An 18,121-nucleotide genomic window follows, 5' to 3' on the forward strand; every position below is an offset into this window, starting at 1 on the left:
CCTTTATAAAGTATTACTGCAACTACAAAAATGGCCTCAAGTTCCACCAGGGGAGCTTTAGATTCACAAGAACAGACTGCCCCAGGAGGTAGCGGGGTCATCATCCCTGAGAGCATTCAAAAAATGTGTGGATATGGCGCTCGAGGACATGGCTTGGTAAAGAACATGGCAGTGGCAGTAGGTTGATGGTTGGACAAAATGATCTTGAAGGTCTTTTCCAAACTTAATAATTCCATGATTTACACATATGAACAACACTTCCCAGAAACCTATCACGCACTTATAAGAATGCTTTTCACAAGTTGAATCTATTTAGAATATCCTATTCTTTTATCTTCATTTGAAGAGCAATCTTAGTTTCTGTTATTTGAATACTGTTAATACTGAAGTTTAACAAAACCTGACATTCAAAAGCAGCCTGTTCTGTGCTGTGAAACTAAATATTACCTATGTAACACTTTCTATTTTTTCCATTCTGAAAAACAGAAAGAATGGTGTTGTATCTAAGCCCTTTAATTTTCTATAAAAATATTCAGTAGGGATGAGTGCTTGATTAAACAGCATAACTTGGCTTGACTTCCATATAACAGACTTTAATGTTGTTTTCTGAGTTGTAGCAGTATCTCTGTACAAAGATTGGCCTGTCATCTTGAAAGGAGCAAACTTGGATAAAAATGTCACGTGGTCCCACATAAAGGTAGAGACAAAGCTCCCCTAGTTTTCTGAAAGAGTTTTGAAAATGAAAACACAAAATTTCTGCAAGACCACAAACAGTATTTGTCAATTTCTTGACTTGACCTGGAATGCGTCTCTTAAAATTTGCAACTTGTGTCACAGCAATTATACATTGACAGTGTTGGTATGTTATGGTTATGTTTAGGTAGCATGTAGAGAGTTAGAGAAATATTTCTGAACAAAATAGGTTATGAATTCCTTATGAAATCTGCACGAAGTGTCTGAAATGGCTTGGAATATTGAATGACTGAATTAAAATGTTGTCTACTTGTACAAAATTGACTTTAAATCCTGTAATGAACATATAAAACTTTCCAGGAAATTCTTTCTCTTGTAGCATTGACAAGGAAATTATCTTTATAGATAGACATCTTTATAGACAGGTAACAGTCTTTAGCTTTGCGTTCATTCAATATCAAAATTTGAGATTTTTTTTAATTTGGCTTTACTTCCTGTGTCTTGATAGTTGGTTAGAAGCCTTTAAACGTGTGTGTGTGTGTGTGATCAGTCACTCATCATCATCAGAGCCCAGCAAAACAGCTCGTCCTTATGGACATTTGAAATAAAGCCAGTCTTAGCAAGGAGATTGCTCGTAAGAATTGCCAACAAATTAGATGAATTTTTAGAGTAGATATGAAGTCTGGTTAAACAAACATTTATTTCTTTTAGCAGCTGATTGATTGATTCCAAACAAAAAAGCTTTACCATCTGGTCCTTAGACAACAAAGCAGAATTACACATTCATTTTTTTAAAATTTGATTAAAAAATATTTATATAATTTACCAGGTTTTTTTATGTATGTAAACACACCAATATATATAAATGACCAGTTTTACTTTTCTTATGCATAAAATTATTCATATTTAATGCATGTGACTTTATAATAATCATACATTTCCAAGAAAATATGGCCATTGCTAGAAAAGCTTCTATCTACAATGCTTATTATTATGCCTGAGCTATTCATCATAACACAATTTGACAAGCAGTTTTATGACTTGAACTAGAAAGCAGTATTCAAGGAAAAATTGAAACAAAACCCTCTGCTAAATCAATTAAACTTATTCCAGTAAATATTGTGAAATTTCAGACCTTGCTGGAACAGAGTATTAGTTATAAGGGTGTGTAATAGAATAATTACAGAGCTGTGTAGAGACAGGTATTACATTAATGAGAAGTTTTACAGTTTTGAAACTTAATGCTATTCTGAGTGGTAATAAAACATGAAAAATTCTAAAATTTACTGAGAGAGAACTTGTGAGCTTTTTCTCTCGAAAGAAAACTAAAGTATGTTTTATCAATAGAAGTGTCTCCATTTATAATGTAAAACTTAAGCCAGGGTATAAAAAAAGCTATGAACCAAAGTATTTTCAAAAATGGTTTAAATATATTCTTGAAAGAATTTGGTTGTTCCTCCCTCCCCCCAAGTTGTCAGAATTCTCTTCCTACTCTGGCTTTCTCCCACATGTCAAAAAATGAAATGATATGCCTTAAGTTTTTAATCATTGTTGCATTTTTCGGAAAGATACTTTGTTTTCACTGAATGTCAGTGACATGACTTTAATCTCCAAGGTATAGGTTTTGATATATAAATAGAGTCAATTTATTATCATTATGGATTTTTTTCCCCAGGATATGAAAATCCTTATTGCTGTGTTTTGTTTTATTTCATTCCAGCTATTCATGAACTCTCTTGTGAAGCATACAAACACTTGGGCAAAACTTCAAATTACTACTGGATAGATCCAGATGGTAGTGGGGCACTGGGACCTTTGAAAGTTTACTGCAACATGACAGGTAACTGCATTATATTTGCTAATTCAGTTGGTTGGGGTTTTTGCATGTGGTTTTTGGTTTGGTTTGGTTTTAATGTAGTTGGAAGAGAGAGTCTATTCATAATTCATATTTCTTGTAAAAAAAACATAATTGCTAAGAGCTCTCCATGAGAGGGATCATCAAATCTGTAGCTATCATTCAGTATGCTCTTAGAAAGGCAGTAGCTTTTTGAATTGCAGCTATTAATTAGTCTTAATAGGTCTTTGTATCCTCAGTGGTTCATCATTTAAAAAAAATAGATAGATATGGCTATTTACAAAAACTGTTGTATATCAACATATTTGAGTTCAGTAATGTCTGCAGTTAATGGGGTACTGTAGAAGGCAGCTTACCACAAGAGCCAAGGAATAGAAATTAATCACAAAAGAAACAAAACATTTGAGTTTTCTTTATTGTCTGTATTTTAAACTAGATACATCCTTCTAACACCAGTTAAACTCTGGAGATCATATATATAACTGCATTAACTTATTTTGATTTTGTTGTATGTATTGTTTTCTGCTTTTAATACTTGCCTTGCATTCTCACAGAAAGTATCCTGTCTTAGTCATCTGCATTGCCATGCTAAGACAGGAAAATAAGATAATTAAAAAATAAGGGGGAATTTTCTTCAGTGATAGTATATTATTTCTTTGTTCTCTTAATGCATGACAGTTGTCTCAGCACTTCTTCTGATATAAAATATTGAGTAGCTGATACAACGTATCCTCTGGTTTTACCCAAATGTCTGTATAACAAGTTTAAATTTCATTCTTTTGCACTGGAAATGTGGCATGTGAAGTCTTCAGACTTCAGCATCAGCAACGTGAAGGTGACGACACTATCATAAGTTGAAAGTGTCTCTGGCTTTTTAGAGATCAAAATTGCTGAAGCTGCCACACCTCTTCGGGGGGGCAGAAACCCAGACACACCTGGGCCTGTGGGGTGGGTTGTATCCAGCTCGGATGGGAGAGATGGGGAGGAATGCATGGCACACGCAGCAGACCCCAGATCAACTGCTTATAGGTACACAGCCTGTTGGAGACCAGGAGATAATACTGCTGTTTCATGCTGCCATTAATGTATGTATTTGTATAACAAATGCATACGTTAAAACGAGCCTAATCTAAGCTCTGGAAGTGCTGTCAATCCTATTTGGACTGGAGAGACTGTTCAACCTGTCAAATCTGTTCTGAGACACAGGTATAAAGGCAGTCTTTTAGATCCTGAGCCATTTAGAGCTTTTTAAATCATAAGTAGCACCTTGAATTGTATCAGTAACTAGTCAGGCAGACGCTGCATGAAACAATGCCAAGAATTGCTGCTATTTAAGAGATTTCTGCTATTCAGAACTGCTGTGTTCAGTGTGAGCTATAGCTTTTGGTTACTCTTCAAGGGTAGGAATGTATATTAGAAATATACCACCATAGCAGTGTCAGGGACAGAAAAATACATCCATCCAGTGCTACAGTATTGCTCATTCATGATAAATGTAAATATAGAACAGAAGGTCCTAGTAGCTTATTCAACACTGTGAAATAAAAAGAGATAAGTAATAGTTTCATTTTACTAATGTTTCTCGTATACAAAAATTTCCAGAGTACATAAATGTGACCTTTACCTAACCAGTGCAAGATCATGAACATTATGATACATGATTTACTGCTCTTTCCCTTCATTTGCATATGACAGATGCTGTGGAAAAATACAGTTTTCTGTTTCAAATGAATTGCTCTCATCAGAAACTTTTTGCTACGAGAAAAAGGCGTTTTGCACTAATATCCATGTAACTATTGCAATTTTAAAATTATTTAAAATTATTTCTTCATTACAATGCCAATGACTGCAAGAAATTTGTGAAAATTGATTAGAAGTAATTCTAATCTCTGCTTCTGAAACCAAGAGTTGTTCTCAGATAGCTTAATAAAGCTCATCACCTGTGTACGTACTGTGTAGTGCCTATACATTGCAACTGCTATAGCTTTAATTTTCTTTTAATTAGTGGTCATCTGAGGCACTGAAGATGGGACAGTGCAGAACCACATTTTTAGGAGAAATTTCACAACACCCTTAATCTTTTTCTGAATCTATATAGAGTATTATCAGCAACATGTGTACTAGGGAAGGGACAGAATGAGCTTACTTGAGGACTTCACTTTGCTTCATCAATAACACAATTCTGTAGAACTCTGTAGCAATGATACATATCTTTTCATATAATAAAAAGCATATTAGATTAAGAGCAGAATTCTCAAATAATTTTAGTATCAAACTTGTGCAGGTTTATGGTATTACTAGCACTATATTTGAAAAAGAACTTAAACTAGCTGAATTACAATTAATTCTTTTTTTCATGACCGTGAAACTAAGTAAGATACAGGTTTAGCTATACTGAATAGTATGGGAGTATACTAAATGAAAAAAAAAAACCAAAACATTTCTTCATATAGCAGGGTACTGAAATTTTATTTTAATAGAGACATCCTTAACTGTATTTTCCTCTCTACCCTGTGGCAAAACTAAATGTACTTATTCTCCTACTATTTTAAACAAACATCTCTGTTTTAAATTACTACTCAAAATGCTAATAGACATTTTAAATATCCCCTCTTTCATTCAGGTAAATGACTAAAAATTAATGTAAAATTTAGCTTGTTTCATTCCTAGACAAAACAAGTCCATAAGGTTAGGGTAACTTATGAAATTAGTATCAGTCTTTGCAAAACAAGGTGGCTTAACAGATATGTACTACTTTCACCCTCACTGAAGTATAGATTTACTGGTACAAAATGTTGGAGAGTAAGCTACACTCTCTCTTGACTGTAAACCTTCTTGTGGCAAGTGCAATATCCCAAAAAGCCACTGAAATTGTATACTGAGAAATTATGTGTTTAGCCCTTTACTATATTGTATCACAAATATTGAATCACTAATTTCATTATTTCATCTTTATATCAGCATTTCACCTGCAGAGTTTCTAGTCAGAAGGTGTTGGCTTAGCCAAATGTGCCAAAAAAATATTAAAAAAAAAAAAAAGGAGAGAGAGAAAATTATGGTACAGTAGACATCTGTCTAGGCATATTTCTGGCCGTAATACATATCCAACTTGCTTTGCATTCTCACAGTTTCATGATGAGACCTGCCCTTCACAGATGTTTCTGCGGTAACTAAAGATTGTTCTGGTTTTTCTGAGACGTGCTGGAAATTCAATAGTGCAGTTAATAGAAATACGTGTATGTGCATGAACAGAGCAGTTCACGGTCTCTACAAACAAGTCTATTCTCAAAGAAATCCCAGAGATCCCCCCTCCAATTCTCATCCTTGTCTTCTCCAAATAAACTCTGTACTCAGTACTGTGTTCTGATAGAGAAGAGGAACCAAGAACTTACATTTTATATCCTCCTAGTGGAATGAACATGTTTGAGATATCACATTCAAACTATCTAGTCCTGGTGCAGTAAACCAGCTTTTAAAATCTAGAGCATTGCTGATGATGTTCAGCAGTTTCCCAAAGACTTCTCTATAGGAACTATGTAAATTTTACGAAGTTTTGGGGTTTTTTTAATTGCTTTTTTGCTTTTTGTTTAATAAAAAGAAATATTGGAAATGTTTAGAAGTAGAAAGTTTGAACTTTTCAAATTAATACACTTTTGGGAAAAGTATTCCTTGAAGTTGTGATGTGGCATAATTTTTAACCATTAGACTGCTTTTCAATTTAGCCTTTTGTGACTAAATTCAACGGGGAATTCTTTAAAAACTCTATCATCTTAAGGCTGAGATCTTACCCTCTTTCAGAGGCAAGTCCACAATGCAAAGTTAGACTCTGATTCAAGCAGGTTATTCCAAAGTTGGAAGGTTCCTATCTCAGTATGCAGCCTGACCATTCCTGTTTTCTCTTTAATTGTCATTATAGCCATAACTGCAGTGGAGAGAATTGCTCTTTTAAGGTATTTGTTAGAAGTTGTAACTTTCAGTATATTACAGCTTCACCACTTGCTCACTGTGATATTTCTGAATCTCTGAGCCTGATTCAGTTTCCTCTGGCAGATTTAGTTTCAGTCCATTGAGAAAGACACAAAAAATAGTTGATATTACTCCCAGTTTTTTCCATTTCTCTTTTTTTGTCTGTTTGGTACACTGAGGATGGGGAAAAGGTGTCAAACGAGTACATTTATTCAGATCTTGTGCATTTGTCCTGCAAGAATTTTCCGAGTCGAGAGTGAGGAATAAGCAGAGGGACCATAAGGACTTAGTTATTTATCCTAATGGCTATATGGGATGTCAGTGGGAAAGGCAGATCAGCACTCCTGTGGTTGCTTGAGGCTTTATGCTGAGTATAGGGAAATATTAGCCTGCTGTTTCTTCTGCTTCATCATTTAGAGTACTGATGCAAAGTAGAACTGAAAGGTTTCATATTCTATTTTACCAGAAGGTATGTCAGTTAATTTTTCCTGTTGGTCCTGAAGTCTTTATGCCTCTGTGATATAGCTTTTATCTCATTTCAGGATCCAAATAGCTACAAGCATAATGCCTCCATTTGAGTGGTACTTACCCTATCCCCTTTCTAGTACAATTCTTTTGCCTAAAGCTGCTCATCTTCAAACAGTTTGAGAAATCATTATGCATATTCATAGTCTGTCTCATTAAGGTCAAGCGTACAAGGTGTCTTTTCTACCCACTCTCCTCTTTCCTCTCTGCTCTCTCTCTTATTTTTTTTTAACAGAAATGGAATGTGTAATAATTACTGCAATGACTTTCAGAGTAGACATTAAACAACCATAACTGTTGTATCCTGTGATTTCTCTGTCTTCTATCAGTAAATAGTGGGTCACTGGAGTGCTTTGTACTATGACATATGTAGAAACATATGGCATGAATATAAATGTGCCATTCATCACTACATACCGACGAAAAGTGCTCTAACAGTGGTAAATGTTTAATTCTGTTACACATATCTGTATAATTAGTTTTTTTCAAATGAGACTTCTTGTCTGAGACCTGATTTACTGAACTTCAAAGGTACCAAAACTTTTATTCATACATATATAGAAATAGATGTGAAACAAAATTTTAAGCAATTTAATTCAATAAATAAAAGTAAAGCTCTTTTTAAGTATAGATTCTCTAGTTTGATGGAGGAAGAACTTAATGTTTTTTAGTTGTTAACTTAAATAGCATGAATTTATACACATTTAAAGGCAATAAGCAAAATTTTGCCATTGGACAATGCTAAGTTATTGAATGAAAATAAAAATATATAGACCTTACCTAGTCTATTCTTATTGCAGAAAACTTTCAATACAAATATTTAAGTCCTTTGCCTAAAACAGAGGAGGAAAAATGGCTTCATTACTACATATGAAATGAAGGGGTTTTTTCGAACAAGGTCTCGAAACTTTTCCATCCACTGTAGAGCTTTGTTTTGGAGGCTTTTTAATAGTCTGTCAGACCTTAATGTACTAAAATTACATTTGAGAGGTAAAAAGAGGAACAAATATTTAAAATGAATTGAGGCTGTTCTTGCAGTGTCCGAGCTTGTTTCCTTGAAGGTGAAATGAGCAGGAACAAGCACAGAAAAAGAATAAAATGGAAAGGCAAAAGCATCAAGCCGTTTAGGACACTGTTTTTGTGCAGTTGACTTATCAAGGTAGACTCTTTGTATAAAGAAAGGAGAGAAAATACTGACAAAGAGGAAAATAATAGTCACTGAAGCATCAGGAGATCGTGTCTAGAGGAGCAACTCTGATGGCAGACTTTCTTCCTATGGTGAGTTCATCCTCCAAGCATCAGAGTAAAATAATAGACCCATGAGAGACCTGGAGACAGAACAGACTATGTTTATGTCTTTGCCTGCCAAGTTGGCTGAAGTATTCTGCAGCTCAGTTTTAGTTCATTGATTATATTTTTCATCTGTTCTTATTTGCAAGGCATGTTCTTTTTATTCTAGGTTTCACTGGTACGTCATTTTGGTTTGTAATCAGTTGGGGTTTTTTTTTCTTATTTTTAATTTATTTCAAATTTGGCTTCCTTGCTCATTGTAGTACTTAACTGTATCTCAACAAATTTGGCTAGCGCATTTCTTCCCTGTGCTGTGGAACACCGTACTGACTTAGTAAGAGGGTGATCCTGGGTGCTTTTCCATCTGGATACAAACTTTCCAATCAGCCTCAGTCAGTTGACAGACTGTAATTGTCAGCCTTTACCTGGACTCATCTTGATTAGATGCAGCTTGCTGTCTGGAGTCCTTCTGAAATAAATGAGGACGTTTTCCTGTTTGGTTTTGCCTCAGATTAACACTGAAAAGTGATGTTGTTAGGCCCTTCTGTGCTTGGCAGTTACTGGGGTTTGACAGGTTAAAGCCACTACCTAGATGGCAAGGGATGACTGAGTATAGTTTGTTGCTGTGTTTTGTGACAGCATATTGAGTTTGTTAGGCTTTAAAGGATGGAAGAGGAAAAGATTACAGCCTGATAAAACCATGCTTAAGGGCCATGTGATTGTGAGATTGGTTTTTATTACTTTAATGTTCAGAATTTAAGCATACACTGCCATAGAAACAGTCCCTATGCAGAGTTGAAGGTATTAATAATCTCAGGGCTCATCACAATATGAAAAAGATAATTTTTTTTTGAAAAAGATGAGAATCAACACCTGGTAACTTCATTAAACAAAACTATGTCCTAACAAAAATGTGGTGTCATAACTTTAGGGTTTGAATAAATCACATTAAAATCATGTGATTCTAAATCGTGTTGGAATATCTCTAGATATTTTCTCCAGTCATCCTTGCATGTGTAAAAAATGAAAAGCTAGCACAGTGTGCAATTGCAGAAAAAATATCTAAACCATAAAATAAAAAATACCTCATGAAGGTATTAAAAATACCTCCATAAGAAGGTTCTTGATTTGCTCTATTTCAGTTGAGAACAAACATTATCACTGACATTCAAGGTAGCTTCTTAAGTCAATAAGTGATAGAAACATTTCCTACTGTCTGACTACATTCTTTTATTTTTTACCCTTTCTGTCCCACCTCAAACTCTGAAGCGTCATATAAGATTATACAGGAATAAAAGTCTGTCGTGTCATCCTCTTAATTTATTTCAGATGCTCATAGCTGGAGCCTAAGCATCACAGAACATCCATTCATCAGGCATAAGGCACTGACCTCAAACAATAAGAACAGGCATTTGAGAGTGACATAGAAGATATAATTGAAAATAGAGCATAGTCTTTGTTTTGCCAAATTATTGGAGGATGAAAAAATCCTGACATCATCTGCAATCAGAAAATATTCCTCATTTGTTGGAAAGGAGCTCTCAGAAATTAAAATACAATAAATCTATTTAGAACTCTTTGTGCATTGCAGGGCCCTACAAGCCTAAATTTCAAGAAACATGTCCATTATTGGGGGAGAAGAAAAAAGGAATGGTTGGAAAGAGAGTGATGAAAATACCATCTACCTCAAACTGTTACTGTGAATGTTAGAAGCAAACATTTAGCTCTGGATTCACTCCTACACACTTGCTCCCTACTGGGGATGTAGGAAACTCAACACAAACTGCTTCAGGCCAGTGATATGCTTCAGTTATCCCTAGAAAATTGCTTCTGTAGAGAGTATTACTGAAAGCCCAAACAAAACTTGTCTTTTCTGTAGAACCGTTTTTTCTGCTTTTGGTCAAAAAGTTAAGGTCAAGTTAAGACTAGACAGTTAATTCACCCTGAAATAATGGGTGTTGGTGGGTTTCAAATTTTATTTTATTTTAATGATATTTTCTGCAGAGTTTTTCTGTTCTGTGGGTGGGTACAGATGTTGGGAGGTGTGTGTTTTTGCCTACTCCCTACATCACTGGAAAAGTTGCTCTATGCTTCTGTTGACTTTGAGGAACAAGCTCAGTGATTCAACTCTGCTTTCTCAAAGCCTGAAAGGTGTGAGTCACTAAGTTCACCTGGGGATTTCTGGCATACAGAAATACTTTCTCATATGTGCTTCCCCCTTAAAACTTCCTTGTTCTTATCCAACACTTCAAAGAACAGCTTTTCAGCAAGTCATATCAATGGTCATTTGTTTGACTGCTTCTACTGTCCTATCTAGTTCACGGGCTGTGGGAATAGGAAGAAACCACTTACCTGTTCTAAGTGTTCTTGCTATTGCTATTTTCTCGGAAACTGAAATCAGTGTAGCTAAACATTCAGAGAGCAGACTAGTTCAAAGGAAATGTATAAAATCCTGTTCAGATCCCAAAAGGTGTAGAAAGTTCACTTTTTACTGAAATAGATAACCAAGTGATGAAACAATTACTGACAATTTTTGAGAGTGAAAAGAGATTCATTCTACTGTAGAATTGCCAACCAGCATTCAGGGTGCAGTACTGCACACTGATGTGTAATTCTCTAAATTAATTTGCCTAGAAGGATGGGTAAGCTGTGTTGTCACTATTGCTGTTAAAAAATCTCAGGCCTTCTTGATTCCACCTGTACACTCTGAAAGATGTTTTTAACAAATTATTTGGGCAATGAATAAGTTGCAGTAGATATCCATTTTGATCTGTACATACGCAGAGAAGAAAAGTACTGTTGATGCAGTTTCCCTAGACAAGCAGGAGGTGTACAGGATGACTTTCCCATGTCTCCCTGACAGGACTTGCTAACAAGTGAAGTCAATGTAGATTATGTAGAAGTGTGACTGTACAGTGTTATGAAGTATTTGTGTGAAGGCTGTCTTCAAACACTCAGAGTAAATACCATGTTTGCATTTCATCACTTAAAATTAGTCTTAGTGCTTTTCTACAAAAGAGAAAAAAATGTACAATAACTATAATGTGAATTTACAGAAAATCTTTTTGCTAATTTCCATATGGGCGCTCAGTATGGATTTTAGGGCAGCATCAGAAGCATGCTGTAAACTCAACTCCACCTCTGTTCCACGTGGTGGAAGACCTAGAACTGGAGAAAAAGACTGAAGGGGGGATAACAATGAGGGCAAAAAGGACTTCAATCTGGTATCATCTGGGAACTGGCCTCAATGGTTGAAATAAACTGGATAGAACTTAAAAGCAAACTAATGATAACATTCCATATGGTTTAGTAAAAAAAGTCCAGCCAACATGAGCATAAGGTGAGGAGTCTGTGAGACCTTGTGCAGTCAGTAGGGAACAACTACAGTTGGAGAACTTCCACAGAGCAAGCTTTCAGATTTGGAATGGAAATCTGCAGATTATGCAAACTAGGTCTCTTGTTCAGAGACTCTTAACTGCTCAGTGTTAGGAACTCCCTCCACATATGTACTGGAAGCCAAGTATTTCAATTCATGTTAGAGATCTGTATCCACTTTTATTGTGTTGAGAGTTCATGTCATTAAGAGCATTAACATGCTTTTTATGCTTCCTGCTTTGGGGTTTTTTCCATGTGCTAAGATCAAGTTATCCTTTTCTCAGGGAGACTGAAAATATTGGCCTTATCTAGTATGGTTCAGGATATACTTCCTTGAGAGAGAACTATTGAGGTAATGATCTTCCATTATCCTAGATGAGATATATGAGAATAACTCTGCACACACTGAAGCATTCAATAGTAAGCAAGTTAAGAAAATTGGTGAGAAGAAATTATTCCCCTCCTAAAATTATTTTTGTGGGTTTCTCCAAAGCAGTACCTTAAACCTTGAGATGATACAACTCCAAAGAGAATAGCTTTTTATTTCCACTTTGGTATGCACTTGTGCATCACAAATAGAAATCACTGTAGATTTTCTTTCAGACCAGTATTTTCTGACTGCAATGGAATAAACCTGTCAATAGTCATAAAAGAAAATTAAATGTGTTTAGCAGCATGTCAGTAGCAGTAGAACAAAATACTGTCACAAAAGAATTGGAAATGACAATGTTGTAAATTACCGGATTGGAGATCTAAGGCCATCACTGCTCAATTGGATTCCCTTTTTCTTAGCAATAGTCTGTGGAAAGAAATTAGTGCTGTCACAAAGACATAGATATTCCACAGAAACTGCTTGGCAGGTATGTTGCAGGATTTTGAAAAGCAAAACTGACTTAGCTCTCAAAAGCCAGAGCACTATTTGTGGTCTGACATGCTTGTCAGAACCATTGGCTTCTACCTGAACATATGTTGTTGCTAATATTGTTCTGGTAATTGCCACAGAAATATGCTGAAATGGTTAATTTTACTTGTGCTGTACAGTGAGCATCTAAGGAACAACCAGCTGAGCCAATTGCATGCTAACCACAAGGTGCACTGAGACTATTCTGAGCACTGATTATACTGAGACTACCTGTCTGCTAGACAGAGTAAATACAACTAGGGCAGATTCACAAGTATTTCTACTCAAGAATTATTAGCAAAAGGCCTTACTCATGAACTTGCTTTGTACGCTAGCATGAATACTCATGGCTTGCTTGTCTATCTCATTGCATAAACCAGATTACTTGGAAATTACAGGTCTATGGGAATTAAAAATTAAAACCGAAAAAAGACACTAACCTACTTAATGTTACTATTCAGAGGGGCCTTCTGATATTTATTTCAGTGATCTTTACTTCTGTGTACGGCAGCTCTGAGTGGTTGCTTCATTTCTGCCTGATATTTTTGCCACAGTGGTCACAGGTTTTTGCTACAACTGTCATTGTATTATTAAACCTGTGTTACTTAATGCCCAGCAGTATTGCAAACCTACAGCTGCAAATGCTTTGAAGGGCTCTATGTGCAGTGGAAAAGAAACACTGCAGATGCCAGAGATCAGCAACCACATTTTTCAGTCAGAATAGAAAAATCAAATTAGAGTAGCTGCTATTTCAGCCTTCTTGCTAGGTAGAAGTCACTAATCAATCTTATGAGTTTTAGTAGTACAAATTTAGCCAAATCTAGACAATTTTCAAGATTAGATTTTAATATTTTCAAATAAAGTAATTTTTTTGAAAGTGGAGTTAGAACAAAGATATTAATGTCCCTTGAAGCTAGTTCTGTCTCTCCCCTGTCCTTTTGTTTCCAGTCTGTATAGGCTTGGGAAATGTCTGCTATTAACTCAGTTGCTAGCACTTGGTTGAAATGTATTTTGAACTAATATTTTAATACCAACATCAGTACTGAGTGTCTTCATATTCCCTTTTCAATAATATTTTTTGCTTCATATGATCTGTAGGTTATTTCTTCACATTCCTGAGTAAGATTTCATGTGGAGCAATTGTCAGTATTATCTATGTTCTTTTGAGCAAATAAGAAAAGTAAATTTAAATCCTTGAATGTCTTGAGATAGCTCTCTCAGAATGGTTTGTCCTTTGTGTCTTAAAAAATTTACTTTGTTACTTCATTTTTTATTTTTTGTAGATAGATAATTTTTATGGGTTTAAGTTTTTTGTTTGCTTTTCTTTGTTTTTTAGAAAAGCAATAGAAAGATCTTTATTTTTTATTTATTTGCAGCATATTCTTATGTCTGAGTAAATATCTTCCAAGTGACTGGAATAAAATAGATTTTGAAGAAAACTGGACTGTTCATCTCTGTTCTATATATTGCAAAGATTTTTCCATTATTAGGAAGTTCTTAGAAGGTTTTTACCTTTTTTTACCTTTTATTTTTGATGAATTTAGTGTTCACTGAATTTATGTATTGACATTTTAATGCCAGTTGTGCAAAGTTCCTTTCATAAATGGCTTTACTTTTGAGAACTGATCCATTTTTATGGGCTAAAAAAATGTTATAATTGAAAACTAGTTTTGTATCTAAAAACTGAGATTACTTTTAATTCTTGGATTAATGATGGAAGACTTTTATCTTGTCATAAATTTCCTCAACTATCCAAACTGCGTGTTTAGTGAAGTTTTACTCATTAAGTAGATACTCAGTCGATTACACTATAGGAAAATTTCAGCTCTACTGAAATGTTTGAGTTGCAGCATCGACTTCTCTGAAATAGTTTCCTGAGTACTAGAAGTTACCATTATTAGCAGTACTTTTGTGATAGTATGAGCTCCTTTTGCTGTAGGTTTTGGGTTTTTTTGTTTGGTTGTTTATTTCTGTTAGGTTTATGTGTGTGTTTGTTCTTTTTAGAATAGATTAGAATAGTTGAGTTACTAGGGACCTAAAACACCCATCTAGTGCCTGACCACTTCAGCGCTGACCAAAAGTCCAAAAGCATGGTTTTAACAGCATTGTCCATACTACTCTCTCCTCTAAGGAAACCTCAGTAAGGAAAAGACCTCACTAAAGGCAAGTGTGTTCGTGCATTGGCGAGGAATGATGTCCAAATCCCACATGCTCTGTACATGTGTGCAAAGTTCATGCAGAGGGAACCAAAAGCCTTTCTTTCACCTCTGACATCCCCACATCTAAAGCAACATATACAGTACAAATCCCCTTACTTACATAGTCTGAATGTCCACATTACTTTAAAAGGACACCCAGGAGCTGCATCCAGTGCATGGCCGCCAGGAGAAGGGACAGATCCCTGGACCTCCTGGGCACAGAGACTAACACTGCTCATGTTCTCTCCTTTAGACATTGGTGGTTGTTCACTTTGGAGACCACTTCCCCTCCTCAGGAAGCTGTAGGGAGCAGTGAGGTCAGCCCTCAACCTCCATCTCTCCAAACCAGACAAACCTCATGCCCTCAGCTGCTCCTCAGAGTACCTGCCTGTCAGCCCATTCCCCAGCTTTGGTGCCCTCCTATGGATGCATTCAAGTACCCTAATATCCTTTTGAAGTGGTGGGAGCTTATAATCACACAATACTTAAAGTGAGTCCACACCAGTATTAAATACAGCAGGGTAATCACTTCTTTGGAGCATCTAGTTGTACTGTGTTTGGTGAATCCCAGGGCACGGTTTGCCCTTTTGGCTGCTAGGGCACAAACTGCTGACTGCTGTTGAGCCTACTGACAACCAGCACCTCCAGACCCCTTTCTGCAGCCACTCCTCTCTCAGTTTAGACTTTTATCTGGTGTTGCTCTGCCCCAGAGGCAGAACCTGCCATTCGTTCTTGTCGAATTTCGTACTACTCCTATCTATCCAGATCCCCGTGTAAGGCCTCTTATCCCTTGAAAGTCAACAGCACCTCCTAGTTTAAAATTGTCCACCAACTCACTAACCATGCATTCAACTTCTGCATCCAGATCACTGATGCAAATATTCAACAGAACTGGTCCTAGAATTGAGTCCCGAGGAACAGCACTAATGGACTGGTCACCAGCCAGATGTAGCCTAATTCACTTCAATCCTTCAAGCCCTTCAGCCAGTTCTTCACTCAGTGCACCATGAACCTGGGTTTGGGGGGGTTGGGGTTTTTTCCTTCTCTTTTTTATTTTCCCTTTCCCCTCTTAATTAGTGGAGAAGTCTCCTTGAGAGGAATGGAATGAAATCTTTGGCCCATTGATTTAACTGGGGAAATTTTGTGTTTAGTTTTGGTTTCTTTATGCACAAAATTTGTGTGTGTGTGTGCACATTTTGAATTGTTGTAATAGTATGAAAGAAATAAATATGCATAGTCAGTTATGCAAGTTGCAGACCTGCATTTGGTAATCTGCAAGCAGATGGATTTTTGCAGCTGCTCAGAATAAAATGAAGTCAGTAGTCTTCATAACATTTCAGCATTCAATTGATGTAATTCACCTTCTGTAGTGGATAATAACAGCAGTTAAGCAATGAGAATAATCTGTCACAGTGTGGCAAATTTTAAAACTGTGTATACATGTGTAAATATATATGTCTGATGAACAAAAGGAACTTCATAGACCTATTGAATGACACTATTTTAACTTGATCTATAGATAGTTTAATGCTTTTCTATTCTTGGAGATCCCTATGGAAATCAGAGAGCTGCCTTAATATACAAGAAAATATAGTTTTTCTTTCTTCAAAGAAATCCACATTCTATTCATTAAATATGGGGAAACCTAATAAAATACATAACAAAATCGTTAATAACTAGAGTGGGCACTTGAAGACTAACCAACTAGTTGATTGCTAAATGATGTCCTTTACAGTTGATAATTTCACTTCAGGTTTACTTATTTTATTCCAGACACCATCTTTTTATATTATGATGGAGAAATCATTTAAAATTCTACATAAAATGTGGTCAAACAACTAAATGTTCAGCAAAGCTGTATGAAATGTGTGCATACTTATCAGTAGAAAAGATTATGCATGTGTAAAGAGTCATTGATAGAGGCCAAAGGGTAGGCCCAGGCCAAGCATGCTGAAGTATATGGGTAAGCTGTAATCAACTTTTGCCAGAATTGACCTGACCATATGTGGAACTTTTCTTGATACCGTGAAGTATTCTCTATAACCCCTAAATATCAATCACCCATGTGAATAAAGGTTTTTCCTTGTAAATAATATTTCTCATTGCTCTAGAAAGTATTCAGCTGTTGTAATGGGTGGCTTCTCTATATATTTGGAACCTCCATAGGAGCAGAGACAGTGTAATGTATCTTTCACTAGATAAAGATATAACAAAACACTTAGCTATTCATTGGACTAGAGCTGCAAAAACCAATTATGCACAATCATGAATTTTTCAGCATCTCAGAAATATTTATTTAAAATATATCACTTCTGCATAATGAAACATTAAATTTATTAATTGTGTTATATTTCTGAGTATTATTGGAGTGTATGGGATAGTATTTACAAGCCTTCAATGAAAAGGAAAGCATTATTAGACCTAGTAAAAGAGCATCTTCATTTTCACATATGCCACCCTCTTCTCCAAATGCTGTGGTGTTTTCTGTATGCTCTAATTTCTATATTGGGGCACTAAAAAAAATATTCAGGAGCACCAGTTTTAGGGAAATACACATATTTCTGCTTTTCTTTTCATGAGTCCTATGGCTGCTGATGCTGGAAAGAATTTTCTAAGAGCAAGAATCTGTTGGATATTTGCTAGCAGGAAGCCACTGAGGCAGCTGGTACAGCACTGGGCTCTCTTAGAGTGTTGTCTCTACACAGCACTGCCTTTGAGCTATATGGCACTCAGGGTACTGCTTTCACACATACATACTGCAAGGATAGTTGGAGTTTCTGAAAGTGTGAATTTGTATTTCCTTAAAAGAAACATTTGTATAAAAGCACTCTGTTCCTTCCCCTGGAAGTAGAGTCCTCTGCAATGAGTTAGGATGCTTTAATGATGGTTGTCTAGGTCCTGAGAAGGTACACTAAACTACATAAAGCAATAGTGTTTGTTACTTTGGTGATGTCCCAAGAAAATATGCTTAAGTTTATGCCGTAACCTTCAAATAGGTTTCCTAAGTATAAGTGTGGCCAATATGATTGAGAATAATGATGAAATTATTACATACTACCAAGAATGTCTATGAAAACTTAGAATTATAAATTCTCCAATCTAGAGACACTGTCTGAAAACAAAATAAAAATGTCTTTTCAGGACGTTGCCTAACATTCAGTTTATTGATCCAATAATTAGAAAGGCTACTTCAGCACACTGTATTCCTTTTCCCCATCTGTCCATGGAGACGGGATAGCAGGATATGAGAGGAGAGTGCAGGATGTACTTGAGAGAACTAAGTTGTATCAGTGAAGAGTATGTTGAGGATTCAAGCAG

At 35.9% G+C, this 18,121-nt stretch overlaps 1 protein-coding gene across 1 annotated transcript in view; it reads left to right on the plus strand.

Moving 5' to 3' along the window:
* CNTNAP2 (contactin associated protein 2) overlaps nucleotides 1-18,121 on the plus strand; it is a 1,027,914-nt gene that overhangs the window by 686,496 nt on the left and 323,297 nt on the right. Inside the window, exon 12 of the mRNA XM_064668935.1 lies at nucleotides 2,414-2,533. Coding sequence (XP_064525005.1) covers nucleotides 2,414-2,533 — 120 coding nt within the window. The remainder of the gene's footprint in view (nucleotides 1-2,413; nucleotides 2,534-18,121) is intronic.

The sequence above is a fragment of the Pseudopipra pipra genome, chromosome 1 (assembly GCF_036250125.1).
Source record: "Pseudopipra pipra isolate bDixPip1 chromosome 1, bDixPip1.hap1, whole genome shotgun sequence".
In the NCBI taxonomy this organism is placed as follows: Eukaryota; Metazoa; Chordata; class Aves; order Passeriformes; family Pipridae; genus Pseudopipra; species Pseudopipra pipra.